The sequence below is a fragment of the Oncorhynchus tshawytscha genome, linkage group LG26 (genome assembly GCF_018296145.1).
Source record: "Oncorhynchus tshawytscha isolate Ot180627B linkage group LG26, Otsh_v2.0, whole genome shotgun sequence".
NCBI lineage: Eukaryota > Metazoa > Chordata > Actinopteri > Salmoniformes > Salmonidae > Oncorhynchus > Oncorhynchus tshawytscha.
Window position 1 is genome coordinate 8554898 of NC_056454.1, and position 18106 is coordinate 8573003.

General features: G+C 40.6%; 1 protein-coding gene across 1 annotated transcript in view; it reads left to right on the top strand.

Annotated features, from left to right (window-relative positions):
* LOC112225108 (inactive dipeptidyl peptidase 10) overlaps positions 1-18106 on the top strand; it is a 150666-nt gene that overhangs the window by 21615 nt on the left and 110945 nt on the right. Inside the window, exons 2-3 of the mRNA XM_024388761.2 lie at positions 348-462; positions 2888-2983. Coding sequence (XP_024244529.1) covers positions 348-462; positions 2888-2983 — 211 coding nt within the window. The remainder of the gene's footprint in view (positions 1-347; positions 463-2887; positions 2984-18106) is intronic.

The window sequence follows — 18106 nt, forward strand, 5'->3', positions numbered from 1 at the left end:
GACATTCCAGCAATTTTACGTTATGGGTATGTTTATTGTAAGCTCCTACATAAAACTGACTCAACATAGAAGAACTCATGTATTGACAATCTGTGGTCTTGAAAATAGTTTGTATGGATGGAAGCAAGAAAATAAAGCTAGGAAGAAAATGGGCTCAAATCTATAACTTTTATGTGGGGTTGTTATCCCTGTGTTTTGTGGTTCTGTGTGTCTAGGTATGTCTACTTTTAGCTGAACATTGGTATTTTCCAAAGATGTTGAAAGGTATTTTCCAGAACGCTCTTTTGACAACTCTTGCTCTCTCTCTTTTTCTCCCTCTCTCCCTAACTCTCTCTGTTTCTCTACAGGACCTTGGTGCGGGAGCTCCACCTGACAGGAACTGGAAAGGAATTGCTATTGCTCTGCTGGTTATTTTGGGGGTCTGCTCTCTTATCACCATGTCTGTCATCCTCCTCACCCCAGGTACGGTATTGGGCATAGATAATAAGTACACTACACCTTGTATATTGACTTAGTTTCAGTACTCAGCTGTTCATCAACATCCTCAATTTGCTGCAATTAAGAACAGTTTATGCTGAGTGACATACTCAGAAATCTTTGGAATGACTCACAGATGAACAGAGACCACATTGTCCCCTGGTGCTCCAGACAATTTAAAACCCCTTGAGTATCTGATGGGCTAGCTATCTATTGCATTTGGCTGCCACATAATTTACAAACCAAAGTGCTTTGTAGTTATCCAGCCCGGGCCAACATGGCTGACATTCAAAATCATTTGGCCCTTCTCTCTCTACACAATTAGCATCTGTCCTTGTCAACAGTAGTTTACAAATGGCTTAACAACATCCTCGCATTAATGGCTTAACATTTTACAGTTAAAACATGTTTACCAAAGCTATTTATTAGACATTGTTAATGTTGTAAATTACTATTGTAGCTGGAATATCTACATAGGCCCGTTATCAGCAACCATCACTCCTGTGTTCCAATGGTTGTGTTAGCTAATCCAAGTGAATCATTTTAAAAGGCTAATTGATCATTGGAAAACCCTTTTGCAATTATGTTAGCACAGCTGAAAACTGTCGTGCTCATTAAAGAAGCAATAAAACTGGACTTCTTTAGACAAGTTGAGTATCTGGAGCATCAGCATTTGTGGGTTCGATTACAGGCTCAAAATGGCCCAAAGCAAATAACTTTCTTCTGAAACTTGTCAGGCTATTCTTGTTCTGAGAAATTAAGGCTATTCCATGCGAGAAATTGCCATGAAACTGAAGATCTCGTACAACGCTGTGTACTACTCCCTTCACAGTACAGCGCAAACTGGCTCTAACTAGATTGGAAAAAGGAGTGGGAGGCCCCGGGGCATAACTGAGCATGAGAACAAGTACATTAGTACAAGTACATGTCTAGTTTGAGAAACAGGTGCCTCACAAGTCCTCAACTGGCAGCTTCATTAAATAGTACCTGCAAAAAACACCAGTCTCAACGTCAACAGTGAAGAGGCGACTCTGTGATGCTGGTCTTCTAGGCAGAGTTCCTCTGTCCAGTGTCTGTGTTCTTTTGCCCATCTTAAACTTTTCTTTTTATTAGCCAAATGAATATTAGCAACATTATTTATTAGCTAAATGAATATACTATAAGGGAAACACTGATAATTTCTCTCTTTCTCTACTTTTTCCTCTCTCTCTCCCTCACCCCTCCAACCTTCCCTCTCTCTCTGTTAAATGTTTGGCTCCCTCTTCATCTGAATTTTAAAGGTTGCTCAAAGTGTCTGCCTCTAGAGCAGGTGAAGCCGTCCAAGTGCATCCAATCTTCTGATAAGATTTTATCCTGATTTATTTTATTCATAAAGGCTAAAGTAAGCATCACACTCAAGAGTCCCAACAGCTTTAAAAACTGCCCTAGATTAAAGTCCCTGTTTCCAGACCACTCCACATCTCTAGTCCTTGGTATATTAATCTGACTGTCATTTTTCTGACAAAAGCACAGACCTAAGACATTATTAACAACTGGATGCAACATGTATAGAGTACTCTTATACAGCTATATGCTGTATACAGAACACACTATAAACATAGATCTAGAATCAGATTAAATTACCCACCAATGCTGACCTTGACCAGGAGCAACAACATAATGCTGACCTTAGATTAGCGTCTAGAGGCAACCTCTTGACAGAATATGTCTGGGATAGCTTCTAGGTCAAGATCAAGGAGTCTTGACTTTGATTGGAGACTGACTTGATGACCCTAAGTTCTGGGTCACCCCAAGTTCTCGAAAATGTCTTTCAGTTCTTTAGAAAGACTTTGATGCAGCAAGCTTCACAAAAAAAAAAAAAAAAAAGCAATACTACACCCCTTTTCCTTTAGTATCATATTGCCCTATTGCTATTATTTGCTCCTTCTGTGAGAGAATAAACAATGCTGGAAACGTCAAAATTGATAATGATAAAATAATGATTTGATCATTATTGTCACGGCCGTCTTCCTGGAAATGACTGGACCAAAGCGCAGCGTGATGAGCGTACATTTCTCTTTATTTGAAATGAATGTCGTCAACAAAACAAGGAACCCACCGTGAAGCTTAATTTGCAATCATGCCACTAACCAAGTCTACCCACAAATGCGAAAGGAAACAAGGCTGCCTAAGTATGATTCCCAATCAGAGACAACGATAGACAGCTGCCTCTGATTGAGAACCACACCCGGCCAAACACAAAGAAATAGAAAACATAGAAATAAAGAAACTAGAATGCCCACCCTAGTTACACCCTGGCCTAACTAAAATAGAGAATAAAAGCCTCTCTATGGCCAGGGCTTGACAATTATTGAGTTCCCAGTGATGATAGTTTGTAATTAATAAAAACATTTTGTGATTTTTTTAAAAGCGGACAGCCAAGCTGGCAGTGATACCAAACTCACAGTGGAAGATCTGTTCAAGCCTGAGTTTGTTGCCCACGACCCGGAGGCCAAATGGATCAACGGTAAGTGCCAACACGCATACCACAATTCTGCCATAGCTGTTGGATGATTGACAATATTGATGGAACTTGGTTGCAATGTTTTGGTGAGCAGAATGTTGTGTGACATGGTGCATGTCCTTAATTCTTTAAACAAGGTGGCGTAGATTGGCAATGAAGTCTCACTGTTGGGAGTTTATTGTTGTTGGTCATGTGAATATTTAGTTATTTAAGCATTTTTGTAACTGAACACAAATAGCTGTGGCAGGGTCTAGGGAAAGTATGTGGAGATTATGCCTGCGTCTTTATTTTAAAAGTTAGGCTTCATTGATATTCTCTCACTTTGGTTTCATTGTTCCCAAAATAACGTAAACAATTATATGTATGTAGTATATACTGTATATGTGGTATGAGTAAGAATGCTTCAAAACACCTAGAAATAAACTGCTTTGTTGGAGACACTTAGCACACTTACACAAAAATAAACACTACCTCAAAATCATGTTAGACATTAACACGATCTTGATATACTGAAAGTCTGCAGTCGGTTGCGCAAAGTGAAAACAAAGGGCTGAGTTGGTTCGACAACAAAAGAATGAATGATCCCTCACCTGCCTTCAACCTTTTTTAAAGTAACTGCCTAGTGTTTCCAGATTTCTATGAAATATGACCTATAGTTGCTTACAATTTAAGTGAAATAGTTCCCCCCCCCAAAAAAAAAAGTTTGTTGAAAATCAGCTTTTCTGTTGGAATGGTGTGGGTGTACCCCAACAACAGAATGGTGTGGGTGTATACCAGTCATTAAAAATATTCAAGCAAGTAGACCGCTGATTGACCAGCTCATCCTCCTTTAGACCGCTGATTGGTCAGCTACTTTAAATGTGGCGCATTTATATAATTCATTGTCAAACAAAACCAGGCTTGCATGTCTCATATCCCAGCCTTTGTGTATACCAGCAACTGATTATGCAAATTCAGATACTGAATTTGTACTGTCTTTTCTATCCCTCTGGTACATATTTACATTGTATTGATTCCTTATCTGCTGGATGGGGCTTGTATGTTAAAGTAAGAGCCTGGAAGAGCAGATCTCTGAATAAAGCGTGTTAAGTGAAGCAAAAGTGAATCTGATTATGGTTGTGTTGTACAGACAAGATAACGATCACATTAGATAATGGGACGCCGACTCCCTAAGATGCTCCGGAGAACCAACTTACAATCTGTTTTTCTTTCCTGCTTTCCCAATGCCATTTGGGCTGTTTGTTTCAGATTCCTCTCTGCCCTTAACTGCTTGACTTCGATCGCATGCACCCAATTGGCCACAGGGAAGAAGCAAGGCCTTTCTGTCCATCAATATTTTATCACCTCAGTGAAATTTCTCCACTATCTCCGCACCACCATCTTATTCACAGAGCTGACCTCAGGCTAGAGATAGAGAGAGATAACATTGCGTCAAACCAGTCAGAAAACCAGGTTTATGAGTACCCCTTTGAGAATAAATGGGACAAAATGGACCCCAGACAAATAGGATGAGATAACAAATAGACAGTGAGTGTAACATGGGAGACCTGAAATTGATCATGGTGTGGCTTTGTAGGTTTTAAGATGATCCAGATGAGAGAGAAGCTTTAGATCACTGATGGGCAGCTCCAGTCCTAAGGGGCCTGATTTGTGTTACACTTTTCCCCCCAGCCCTAAAGCTAACACAGCTGATTAATAAACGAATTGCATTCTAAACTGAAGACCATAATTAGTTGAATATTGGAGTCAGGTGTGTGAGGTGGGGCTGGGGCAAAAGTGTGACACCAACGACTGGAGTTGCCCACCTCTGCTTTAAATAGTTTAGATTGGAATCTATACTGTATGTGGTATTGCAAATGTAGATGTGCAAGGTTATATTAAAACTAGGGCTGATGAAGGTAATATGTTAATTACAGTTAATGTTAGATATCTTAAACAGCGTACATTTTTTTACACATTTAATTGCATCTCCATTCCACTCAAAAGTCTGTGTTTCCGCACGGAGCCTTTTAAGAGTAACACACAATGCGCTCTGTCTGTGGGTTGTCACTTGAGACCCAAGCCACAAAATTGTCTATATCGTAAGAATTCATGAATACTAAAATGGTCTTTTCGGTCTTAATTTAAGGTTAGGGTTAGGTATAAGATTAGTAGTGTGGTTAGGGTTAAGGTTAAGTTTAAAATCAGATTTCAAGAAGATAATTTGTAGAAATAGGTGGGGTTTAGTCTTAATTTTGCTGAGGGAGGAGAGAGAGAAATGGGAGAATTAGAGGGAGCATACTTAAGATCACACAGGACACCATATAAGACAGGAGAATTACTATTGCAACATAGATACTGGGGGGTTGGGGGACACTGTGGTCCAGTCCAAAGTTATCACCGGACACAGCCAACCAGGCAGGATATAACCCCACCACTTTTCCAAAGCACAGCCCCCACAGCCCCCACGCCACTAAAGGGATCAACACACTAACTTACTACCCTGAGAGAAGGCTGAGTATAGCCCACGAAGATCTCCCCCACCACACGAGCCCGAGAAGAGTGCGAGCAACAAGTGACTCAACCCCTTTAATAGGACAGATGCAAAGAATCCCAGTGGAGAGAGGGGAGCTAGCCAGGCAGAGACGGCAAGGGTGGTTCGTCACTCCAGTGCTTTGCCATTCAACGTTGCAACCCTGAGCCGACTACACTCAATCATAGGACCTACTGAAGAGATGTGTCTTCAGTAAAGACTTAAAGGTTGAGACTGAGTCCGGGTTAGGGGAGAGTTTGGCTGGCAGGGATGTCCTTGTCCCATCGTGCACTATCGACTCCTGTGGCGGGCCGGTCACAGTGCACGCTGACACCTCCGACACATTGGTGCAGCTAGCTTCTGGGTTAAGTGGGCATTGTTTCAAGAAGCAGTGCGGCTTGGTTGACTTGTGTTTCGGAGGAGGCACGGCTCTCGACCTCCGCCTCTCCCGAGTCCGTATGGGAGATGCAGCGATGAGACAAGACTGTCTACCAATTGGATAGCACAAATTGGGGAGAAAAAGGGGTAAATGTTTTTTTTCAACAAGTAGTATTTGGAACTCAATAGGAGAAAGCCCTGCCTCCAGCTGTTTACTTAGAAATTCTAGGAACAATAAGGAGGCCTGCGTCTTGTGACAGTAGCGTATATGTAGCTATGTACGGCAGGACCAAATTGCCCGAAATAGGTAGTAGCTAGTCCATGTAGTACTTTTTAGGTTAACAATAAAATCTAGGTGACCTTGGCTGTGCTGTGTGCTCTCTGTCTCAGTAGCTAGTAGCTGCTGTAAAGTTGACCTTTCTCTCTTGTAGTGCTTAAACGCTCACACCGGTAGAAATACACTTTTTCGAGCTAAAAGACGATGACCAGAGCTTACCTACAGTATGATGTTGCACAACGATTTAAGTCAATAAGTCATCGTTTAGTTGTTTGGGCTTGAAGTGACAAATCCGAAACTGCCCACTTTTTTTTTGTTTAAGGGCTGAGTTTTATTTAAATGTTACCACCCATCAGCATTGTTTTTTTTATTAATCATAAACTGCCTTTGCTGTACCACAGCTGAAGCCTGGCAGCAGCCTGGCAGCAGCCTACTAAAGGTTGCACCTTGTGAATTACAATGTAGAAAAATGCATATCAGCTATCTTTCAATCGGGTGTCCTTTAAACATTCTCTATGCTCGCAGCTTTGAGCAACAATTTTTGAAGGGAAATATGCAGTTAGTTAAACACATTCCCAGGTGTTGTTTTAGATAACAGCAAAAACTTAATTTGCACTTAAGTTATGCTAACTACCCAGCTAACCAGACAATAATGTTTATAATGGTATGGTTGAATGCATATTGATTCAAGTCTAATTTCCCACAATGATTTTAATCCGAACAGGACAATCGTTAAGCTACTGTTTATCTTGTAGTTCTCAGATCAACTATTTAGGAAAATTATCCACATTTGTGTAACAGTTTGTGACTAGTTAATGTTGAAGAACATGTATAAGTAGGCTAGATCTAACAACTGTATGATATTTTACATGAACTCAGACCTGGCTGATCTGTTGGTATTGTCTTAGAATATTTCCTGAACAAGAATATAAATGCAACAATTTCAAGGTACAGTTCATATAAGAAAATCAGTCAATTGAAATAAATCCATTAGGCCCTCATCTAGGGATTTCACATGACTGAGCAGGGGTGCATGGGCGGCCCTCCCACTGGGAAGCCAGGCCCAGTCAATCAGAAAGAGTTTTATTACAGACAGAATTACTATTTAGTTTCATAAGCTGTCCGGATGGCTGGTCTCAGACGATCCCGTAGGTGAAGAAGTCGGATGTAGAGGTCCTTTGTTTACACGTAAACTGCAGTTTTTAGTCCGGTTGGACGTACTGCCAAATTCTCTAAAATGACGTTGGAGGCAGCTTATGATAGGAAAGTGAACATTAAATTCTCTGGCAACAGCTCTGGTGGACATTCCTACAGTTATAGCGTGCCGATTCCACACACTCTCAAAACTTGAGACATCTGTAGCATTGTGTTGTGTGACAAAACTGCACATTTTAAAGTGGCCTTTTTTTGTCCCCAGCACAAGGCCATATATATATATATATATATATATATAGTATATATTCAATCACCGATCTTCAATATACTTTGTATCCCTCATTTGCTCAAGTGTTTCCTTGAGCATGCTGTTTAATCAACTTCTTGATATACCACACCTGTGAGGTGGATGGATTATCTTGGCAAAGGAGAAATGCTCATTAACAGCTATGTAAACAAATTTGTGCAATTTTTTTTTGTTGAAATAAGTGTATGGAAAATATCTGGGATCTTTTGATTATCTTGTCAAAGGAGAACAATTTAATATTATCTTTTATTACAGCTCATGAAACATAGGACCAACACATAGGACCAACACTTTACATGTTGGGTTTATATTTTTGTTCAGTATAATTTAGTTAGAGTTTTATTCCCCTTTAATAAAACTATATTATACCTGCAACCCAATGTGATTTTGTATCTTTAATTTGGGTCAAATTTGAATAAAAATAATGCCAAAATTAGAGAGAAATACACTTCTGGGATATGGGACCAACACTTTACATGTTGCGTTTATATTTTTGTTCAATATAGATTGCAAATGGTGAATATGTGGGATGTATGAAATGGTTGATAGGAGAATCAATGGCAAAGTGTAAATCAAATCAAAGCCTTGATTGATGCTGCCTTTCCTGGGTCCATGAGGCTAAAGATTCCTGTGACAGAGATTAAATACTGCTGCTATGGATGAATGATACAAATTGATGCTAAGAACAGATGATTGGTTAGATGGAAGGGATAGTTTAAGAGCATAGATGATAAGTGGAATCAGTTCAGTTCCTTTAGTACCTTTTACTATTTATTTACAAATTCCTATTCTTCAACGTCTTTACTAACAGGATTTATCCCTCACCAACTGAATTCTTGCCTTTTATCCCATATCTGTGGTGTCTGATTTTGAGTTTTCTTCCAGCCCTCCGAGTGGCAAGTTAGAGTGCCACAAGTCTGAACTGCAGTAACCTAAAAGGATACACATTATGTAAATTGGTGCAGAAGGCCTGGGAGGGTTGACCAATCCAGTTCAAGGTTTTTCTTCATATCCCCAATTAATTCCACAGTCAAAACATGCTCTACCAGCCAGTTGAGAAAACAGTTAAAGGGTTATTAATAGGGTGTTCGGCCTCCACAAGCCAGAACAGCTTCAATGCTCCTTGGGAAAGATTCTACGAGTGCCTGGAACTCGATTGGAGGGATGTGACATCCTTCTTTCACGAGAAATTCCATTATTTGGTGTTTTGTTGATGGTGGTGGAAAATGCTGTCTCAGGAGTCCCTCCAGAATCTCCCATAAGTGTTCAATTGGGTTGAGACCTGGTGACTGACACACCCTTTAAACCTCAGATGCTCCTTTGTCCTTCTTTCAAAGTCACTGAGATCTCCTCTTCTAGCCACGGCAGCAACTGAGCATTTTTATACATAACCCTAATGTTATGGGATGTTAATTGCTTAATTAACTCAGGAATTACACCTGTGTGGAATCACCGATCTTCAATATACTTTGTATCCCTAATTTACTCAAGTGTTTCCTTGATTTTGGTAGTTATCCTGTATCTACCCAGGGAACATGTAACTTTCCTACATTAGTTCCGTGTGACCAGTTAATGAAGAGTAGTATAAACATTACAGGAAGACAACTGGCAAAAGTATGCACATGTGTGAAGTGTGACATAGAATGTGTACCCCAGCTGTTGTTTTCTGTGTGAATTCCTCTTTGTGTGTGTGTGTGTGTCACAGTCAGCCACGGTCATGCAATGCTCTCTCTTTGTCAGTCTCTATCAGTATTAGCACAGTCTTCCCTTGAGGGCTGAACATCCTCAACCTGCCAGTGACAATCTGGTGAGAAGAGTATGTCACATCAGCTTGCATCTTGTAGTTCAGTAACATAACACATGAATTACCAGTTGGCTCCATTACCCTCTCACGTCCTATCCTTCACTCACCTTACTAGTCAGTTCAGTAACCAGTCAGTTCTTTTACATCCTACATCTACCAGTCAACTCTGTGTCATGTTATTTCTGTTACTCCCTCGCATCAAGTCAACTCTCTTAAGCCACGTACCAAGGTTGTTCTGGAGGAAATGAAAACCCGCAAAATGTCGGTAGATTTTGTCATTAGCAGGTAAGAATGGCCAGTGGTCACACAGAGCATTTGGGGTTTGGTTAAATTGACAAGAAAGGCCACTGCAAAATTATCAGTTTCTCTGGTTTTACTATTTATAGGTATTTGTTTGGGTAAAATTGGCATTTTTGTTTTATTCTATAAACTATTTAGAGCATTTATTTGCAGAAAATGACAACTGGTCAAAATAACAAAATAGATGCAGTGTTTTCAGACCTCAAATAATGCAAAGAAAATAAGTTCATATTAATTATTAAACAACACAATGCTAATGTTTTAACGTAGGAAGAGTTCAGAGATTCATATTTGGTGGAATAACCCTGATTTTCAATCACAGCTTTCATGCGTCTTAGCACGCTCTCCACCAGTCTTTCACATTGAAAGCAGCTCAGCTTTGTTTGATGGCTTGTGATCCATCTTCCTCTTGATTAAAATCAAGAGATTTTCAATGGGGCTCAGGTCTGGAGATTGGGCTGGCCATGACAGGGTCTTGATCTGATGGTCCTCTATCCACACCTTGATTTACCTGGCTGTGTGGCATGGAGCATTTTCCTGCTGGAAAAACTAATCCTCAGAGTTGGAACATTGTCAGGGCAGACGGAAGCAAGTTTTCTTCCAGGACAACCTTGTACGTGGCTTGATTCATGCGTCCTTCACAAAGACAAATCTGCCCGATTCCAGCTTTGCTGAGGCACCTCCAGATCATCACCGATCCTCCACCAAATTTCACAGTGGGTGCGAGACACTGTGGCTTGTAGGCCTATCCAGGTCTCACACCCACTGTGAAATTTGGTGGAGCATCGGTGATTTCTGAACTCTTCCTAAGTTAAAACATTAGTATTGTGTTGTTTAAAAATGAATATGAACTTATTTTCTTTGTATTATTCGAGGTCTGACAATACTGAATATTTTTTGTTATTTTGACCAGTTGTCATTTTCTGCAAATAAATGCTCTAAATTACAATATTTTTATTTGGAATTTGGGAGAAAAATGTAAAACCAGAGAAATGGATTATTTTGCAGTGGTCTCTTCATTTTTTCCAGAGCTGTAATATCGTTTTGTTTACACACTAGATTGTTTTTCAGTTTGCTGTAACTGTTTGCTGCTTGGAAGACATTACTTGCCTAGTTAAATAAAGGTTAAATTAAAAATAAAAAAATAAATAGGAAAATATCACAGTCTGAGATTTCTTTCATCACAGACAAGTTAGTCTGTGTGGCCAAGTTACCATGGTAATGGCCTGTCCCTTAAAGGGGCAGCTGAACATTTGTGTCTCACCTAATGATTTAGCATGGATGACTTCTATTTTTTTTTTACAAAAATCTTATCATTAAAACACTCAAATAATGTAATTGTTCTCCTAGATTTATTTGTGTGCTTCGACATTTCTACTGCCATCGTGCGTGTGTTGATTTTTGTCTATCCCCACCAGACACGTTCATGACACGCAGGTTAAAATACCAAAGAAACAACTATATTAATTTGGAGAGATCTAGGGGTCTGAAGATGTGGGGATTTTATGACCCCTCACACCCTTGGTAAATCTCAGGCCACAGACAAATTCCTTTGTCCTGTTACTATGAAGAACCAACCTCAGAACATTAAACATTAAATAAAGGAACAATGGTTTCCGTCAGCCACAATGGTAGTCATGACGATAGATGGAATATGAAAATGTATGTAATTTTTGTTTTGTTATTAAAGGTTAATAGATGACGTTATTACAAAAACATTGTAACGTGAAGAGTTTTCCTAGTAAATGTTGATGTTTATACATTGTACGTTGTGTGGAAAATGTCCAAATCAAAGGGAATGTTTTGGTAAAGATCAAATTTAAAGTTAGTTGTCTAAAATTGGATTTGAGAAAAACCTAGACCTTGCTCTTATTAACTTGGTATGCCCAGAGAATTGCCCTATAGGCGATTACGCCCACTTTTGACACAAGGGTATAAAACCTGTGAGTAAAGAATTTACAGATAAGTATACGTGACCCAAGCTGCAGCCAAGGTCTAAAAAGTCAATGAACCCAGAACGCAAGACAAGTTTGAAGACAAATATATATTTTTCTACCGAAGCTACGGATGAGTAGCTGTGTCCAAGCGGGTGAATTCAAGCCGGACCCCCTAGCATCCAATCCCAGCGAATCGTGGTATCTAAACGGTTTCATTCCTATGCTGTGAGCTTTGAGCTACAGAGCTGTCTGTCCTCAGAAAATCCCTTCCAGAGCAAGGGTGAGGGAACAGACTCCTAAGCCAAAAGGACGCTGACATCGTGAGGACGACCAGAAAGGTGCGCCGGAGAAGTGCGTCATTGAGCAGCCTGAACGGTCCACGCAGAGAATCCTCTGAGATCTTCCCCACGTAATTACATCATTACATTCTGACCCATAAGAGCGGCAGTTTGGGGCAAGGCTAGGGTTAGAATAGCATAGCTGACAAATTCACCCAAATATATATTTCTCTTGTGTATTTTCTTTTTTCCCTCTCTCTTTGAAATCCCCATTTTGGGTAACATGTGCCATAGTTTATTGGCCTGTTATACTAAGTTCTAATCAATAGCCTATAATGTGTTTTGTCTATGTGTATCTTTTATCATCATTTTAGCTTTCCAGTAAATAAATATTCAACTAAGATTGGTGTGGTACGAACTCGTCGGTGAGACCCGGGTCTGTGCAGATTCACGGACTATACGACGTTCAGAACGAGATTGTAGAGGTAACTGGTTAATTAGCGGATGTTGTAAAATCGATATTCTGATATTCTTTGAGTTCATTTGGGAAATAGAAACTAGAAACGTTTAATCATTCGATGAACAACAGTCATCACATTAACTAATACAACGTCAAGACAACATGTACAGTGGGGCAAAAAAGTATTTAGTCAGCCACCAATTGTACAAGTTCTCCCACTTAAAAAGATGAGAGAGGCCTGTAAATGTTCATCATAGCCACACATCAACTATGACAGACAAAATGAGAAAAAAAATCCTGAAAATCACATTGTAGGATTTTTAATGAATTTATTTGCAAATTATGGTGGAAAATAAACTTTTGTCATTGACCAAATACTTATCTCAATATTTTGTTATAAACCCTTTTTTGGTAATGACAGAGGTCAAACATTTTCTGTAAGTCTTCAAAAGGTTTTCACACACTGTTGCTGCTTTTTTGGCCCATTCCTCCATGCAGATCTCCTCTAGAGCAGTGATGATTTGGGGTTGTTGCTGGGCAACACAGACTTTCAACTCCCTCCAAAGATTTTCTATGGGGTTGAGCTCTGGAGACTGGCTAGGCCACTCCAGGACCTTAAAATGCGTCTTACGAAGCCACTCCTTCGTTGCCCGGGCGGTGTGTTTGGGATCATTGTCCTGCTGAAAGACCCAGCCACGTTTCAATGCCTTTGCTGATGGAAGGAGGTTTTCACTCAAAATCTCACGATACATGGCCCCATTCATTCTTTCCTTTACACGGATCAGTCGTCCTGGGCCCTTTGCATAAAAACAGCCCCAAAGCATGATGTTTCCACCCCCATGCTTCACAGTAGGTATGGTGTTCTATTTTATCTACCTGCCACACTGGCTGGTGGACCGAAAAGTGAATTTCCCATCCTGTCTGTAACATGTAAATTCTGTTCCTCCCTCACATCCAGTCAACTCTGTTACTCTGTACCAAGTCAGTTCTGTTACTTCCTCTTATGCAGTCAACCCTGCTACTCTGTAACATGTCAGTTCTGTTACTTCCTCATATCCAGTCAACTCTGTTACTCTGTAACATGTCAGTTTGCTCCTCCCTCACATCCAGTCAACTCTGTTGCTCTGTACCATGTCAGTTCTATTACTTCCTCTCTTACAGTCCTCTCACATAGGCATGAGTAAAATAATCATTCCCATTATTTTGCTTACACCATTAGTCTGTTCCATGTGTTCATATCCTTTTTTGTTATACTGTATTTGTATTGTACAATTCGTAAGGCTATTATATGTAGAAAAGTTGTTGAAAACGACATTAGAATGACCGTAATCTCGTTACAAGACACTAGTTTCCGCCCAAATGCGTGAAGAGTCTGGTAGACCAAACATCAAACTTGGCCTTTCTTAGCAAATACAGAAAGTCCTGGAAAAACTCCCGGTGCATAGGCATTGGCTTAATCTACCAAACAATCCTTTCCCACCACACCTTCCTCCTTGCCTCGCAGTCATGTTATTTGCTCAAATTAAATGACATACTTTATTCAGAACAGTTCTGAACTGTGTGTCACACTCACTGCCCAGCCGTCTGCTTCATCTTGGTTCCCCTCACAGTAACCTTTAACCGCACCTAGATTCTCTAATTTACCTGATTAGCTCCGTAATTAAGTCACAATATTCGTCTGCCCCTTGCCATTAAGAAGCCAGAGGTAAAGAACGGCCTCAATCTTGTCAGCTGTCAATGATCAGTAGAGCAGGATGCAAAGAACAGATCAGAAACAAGTAAAAAGGTACCAAGGCGTCCCTTTTATAGTGTTTTTCCTCTTGCATGCTTCTGCAGCATCGTTCTCTGGGGTTAATGAGAAATCCCATGCTTCGGTGCCTGCCATTAATTAACGTTTGAGAATCCCCAAGCGGCGCTGTAGGGCATAATAGTAAGGGAGAATGTGCCAGGCTTGTGTGTGTATGCATATGTGTGTGTGTGTGTGTGCGGAGGGTGTTAAAATTGCATAATTTAGCGCTTAAGCAGCTCCAGCAGTGCAGGCAGCCAGCCACAGCTGGATGGAGGGAGGGGAAAAAAGGAGAAACAAGGGAACGGGTGTAATATCCTTACACCCCTCATCCTTCCCACATAGACAAATATTCTGTTTTGAAATGCTGCCTCATTTGTGCAACATCCTCCAATGTCAGTCACCTGTGGTGTAGAGGCCTCTATAAAATGTTTGTATTTGCTATTATTCTCCCTCTATTGCAAGGTTACTGTGACACCAATCAATTCCAGCAAGTGAGGAATATCCCTATTCTGAACAGTGAGGGAGAATGATTACAACTGTAAAACGATAGACTACTAAAAAACTATTGTTGTCCGTCTATTTTTCACATCACTGACTTTTCCTCTGCCATTGTTCCTAGTTTTACAGGAGTTGTGAGGAGTTGTACGGTATCCCATGATGTGTCAATTTGTTCACCATGATCAGAGTCAGAGGAAAAGTCTGGAAATCTGTGTTATTTCCAAGTCGTTTGTGTGTTTTTACCGATTTGAGTTGGGTAGAAAATACCTTTTTGATTTGGAATTCCCAACAGACCTGCCAAAAATACAAAGAGAGAAAGCTTGTCAGTAATTGTCTGTAAGAAAGATAAACACAGACAATGAGTATGAAAGAAATAGGAAGACAGATATACTTCCAGAGATGCGAGAGAGTTATATATAGTATAGAGTTTAGAGAAATACATTTTCTACAAACTGTGATGTGGAAACAGTGGGGTCTCCAAAACAGAAGCAGAGCGTGAGATTAAGATAGGGGAAAGTGAGACATCTCTCTTGGTCTCTGATGAGGAGAACCATTCCAGTCCCGTGGTGTTCCTCACACCCATGTGTGGCAGGTGGGAATGACTGCCTCGATCTCCTGTTGATTCTATTTATCGGAATCGATAATCTCCTGTCGATACTGGCCAGACATTGGGTCTCCAGCCCAGTTGATTCCCATTGATTTCCCAATTCCATAACAGGGAATAGTGGCAACCTTCCCCCTCCCACTTGGTTTGCATGGAACCACAACACTCCACTCTCACACCTAAGGTAGCCTTGTAAAGGTAGCCTTGTAATACACTGTCCAATCCTGTGTTATGTAACTGACCAGTGTGTGATACTCTGTATTTATCATACCTGTGTTAAGTGACACTGTTTCGAGAAGGGGGACAAATGTAGTTGCTGGCAGGCGGGCCCTTGCCGATGGGTGAGCAATCGGAGAAGGCCATTTAGTGGCATCCTGACGAGTCTAGGTATTGATTTGCTCTCACCTGGTGGTGAGGGTGAGGGAGGGCCAATGAGAGCCGACAGAGATGTATTAGATAAGGGTTGCGTGGCTGGCAAGGCTCAGTAGTAGGCCGGCACAGGCCACTGCTCAGTGAGAAGTTTGGAACTCGACTTTATGACAGCACATAGGACTTTCACTTTAAAGCGGGCCAGTTTTAACTTCTTAAATAACACTTACATCGTGTGGATCCTCTGACCTTCATATCATCTAGACCCACTCTCCTGTCCAGGACCTTTACAACTGTCTGCTGAATGCAAAGACCCCTGCCTTTCCTCAGCATTGATCACGTCAAACAAAATCAAAACCATGAGACGATTATGTCTATCCCACACGGACTGGGATATGTTCCGGGTTGCCTCTGAGAATATCATTGACGTACACGGTGACGGAGTTCATCAGGAAGTGCATAGGGGAGGTTTTTCCCACTGTGACTATTCAAACCTTCCTAAACCAAAACAGTGGATAGATGGGAGCATTTGCGCAAAACTGAAAGCACAAACCACTGCATTTAACCACGGCAAGGTGACTGGGAATATGGTTGAATGCAATTGCAGACAGAAGTTGACAACAGGAACATAGCACACATGTTTCTGAGTAAGTTCTGCAAAATAGAAAAGGGTGTAACGGCGTTCTTCTATCTCCTCCTCTGATGAAGAGGTAGAACAAGGATCGGACCAAAATGCAGCGTGATGATGATTCATGATATAATTTTAATGAAGGAAAAAACAATACAAGCGGAAACTACAAAATAATGAAAAGTGAAAACCGAAACAGCCCTATCTGGTGCGAACACAAAGACAGGAACAATCACCCACAAAATACACAGTAAAACCCAGGCTACCTAAATATGGTTCCCAATCAGAGACAACGAGAATCACCTGACTCTGATTGAGAACCGCCTCAGGCAGCCAAGCCTATGCTAGACACACCCCTAATCAGCCACAATCCCAATGCCTACAAAAACCCCAATACGACAACACAATAAACCCATGTCACACCCTGGCCTGAACAAATAATTAAAGAAAATACTAAGACCAAGGCGTGACAAAGAGTCCAAGTTGTTTTAAAATGTCTGCAGTCATATATCTTACTGATGTCACTGCCTACGTCATTACCTTCTACTCTTGAGACCAAACCCATGCCTACACAGCTATAGAAACAAGAGTTTCAGTGTTATCTAAAGGCTCAGCAGTAAATATCCACTCCCTAAGTTGATTTATAGTGGAATGTCTGACTAGTCTCTTATCTCTTTCACTCACCCTGCAGAGTTCTGTGTCTCTGTATCTCTTTTATCTTTGACACATCTCTCAGAACATTTTTTATAAGAAGCAGAGACAAGAAAAGTACTGTGGAACAATATTAAACCTTATAATGTATATTGTATATATTGTTAATCTGTAGTCTAGGACCCTATAAATGTAAGGAGGAGGGGTCTTATAACCCTTCCCCTTCTATTAATACAACATAAGCATAATCAATTCTTATAATACATCAAACATTCGGTACAGCCCCTATCATGACCCCAAGGTGAACCCAACAGATGCTTCTCCTTCTCTGCCACGGATGCCATAGTTGCCCTCAGTTTGAAGATGTAATCTGGCAACAGGTGTTTTATACAACATCCTTCTGTGTGTCTGCTTTTCCACTCCGTCAGCATATTTGCAATCAAACACCAGGATTTTCTCCATCTCCTTAGCTATCATACAAGTCCACTGATTTCAAAACTTGGTCCTCCAGAAAGTGGAGAGCAAAACTTATGTAGATTAGCTAAACATACTGAGCATTTCATGTTATTTTTTTATTTATTTTTTTTATTTCACCTTTATTTAACCAGGTAGGCTAGTTGAGAACAGGTTCTCATTTACAACTGCGACCTGGCCAAGATAAAGCATAGCAGTGTGAGCAGACAACACAGAGTTACACATGGAATAAACAAATTAACAAGTCAATAACACAGTAGAAAACAAAGGGGGAGTCTATATACAATGTACAATGTGTGCAAAAGGCATGAGGAGGTAGACGAATAGTTACAATTTTGCAGATTAACACTGGAGTGATATATGATCAGATGGTCATGTACAGGTAGAGATATTGGTGTGCAAAAGAGCAGAAAAGTAAATAAATAAAAACAGTATGGGGATGAGGTAGGTGAAAATGGGTGGGCTATTTACCAATAGACTATGTACAGCTGCAGCGATCGGTTAGCTGCTCAGATAGCTGATGTTTGAAGTTGGTGAGGGAGATAAAAGTCTCCAACTTCAGCGATTTTTGCAATTCGTTCCAGTCACAGGCAGCAGAGTACTGGAACGAAAGGCGGCCAAATGAGGTGTTGGCTTTAGGGATGATCAGTGAGATACACCTGCTGGAGCGCGTGCTACGGATGGGTGTTGCCATCGTGACCAGTG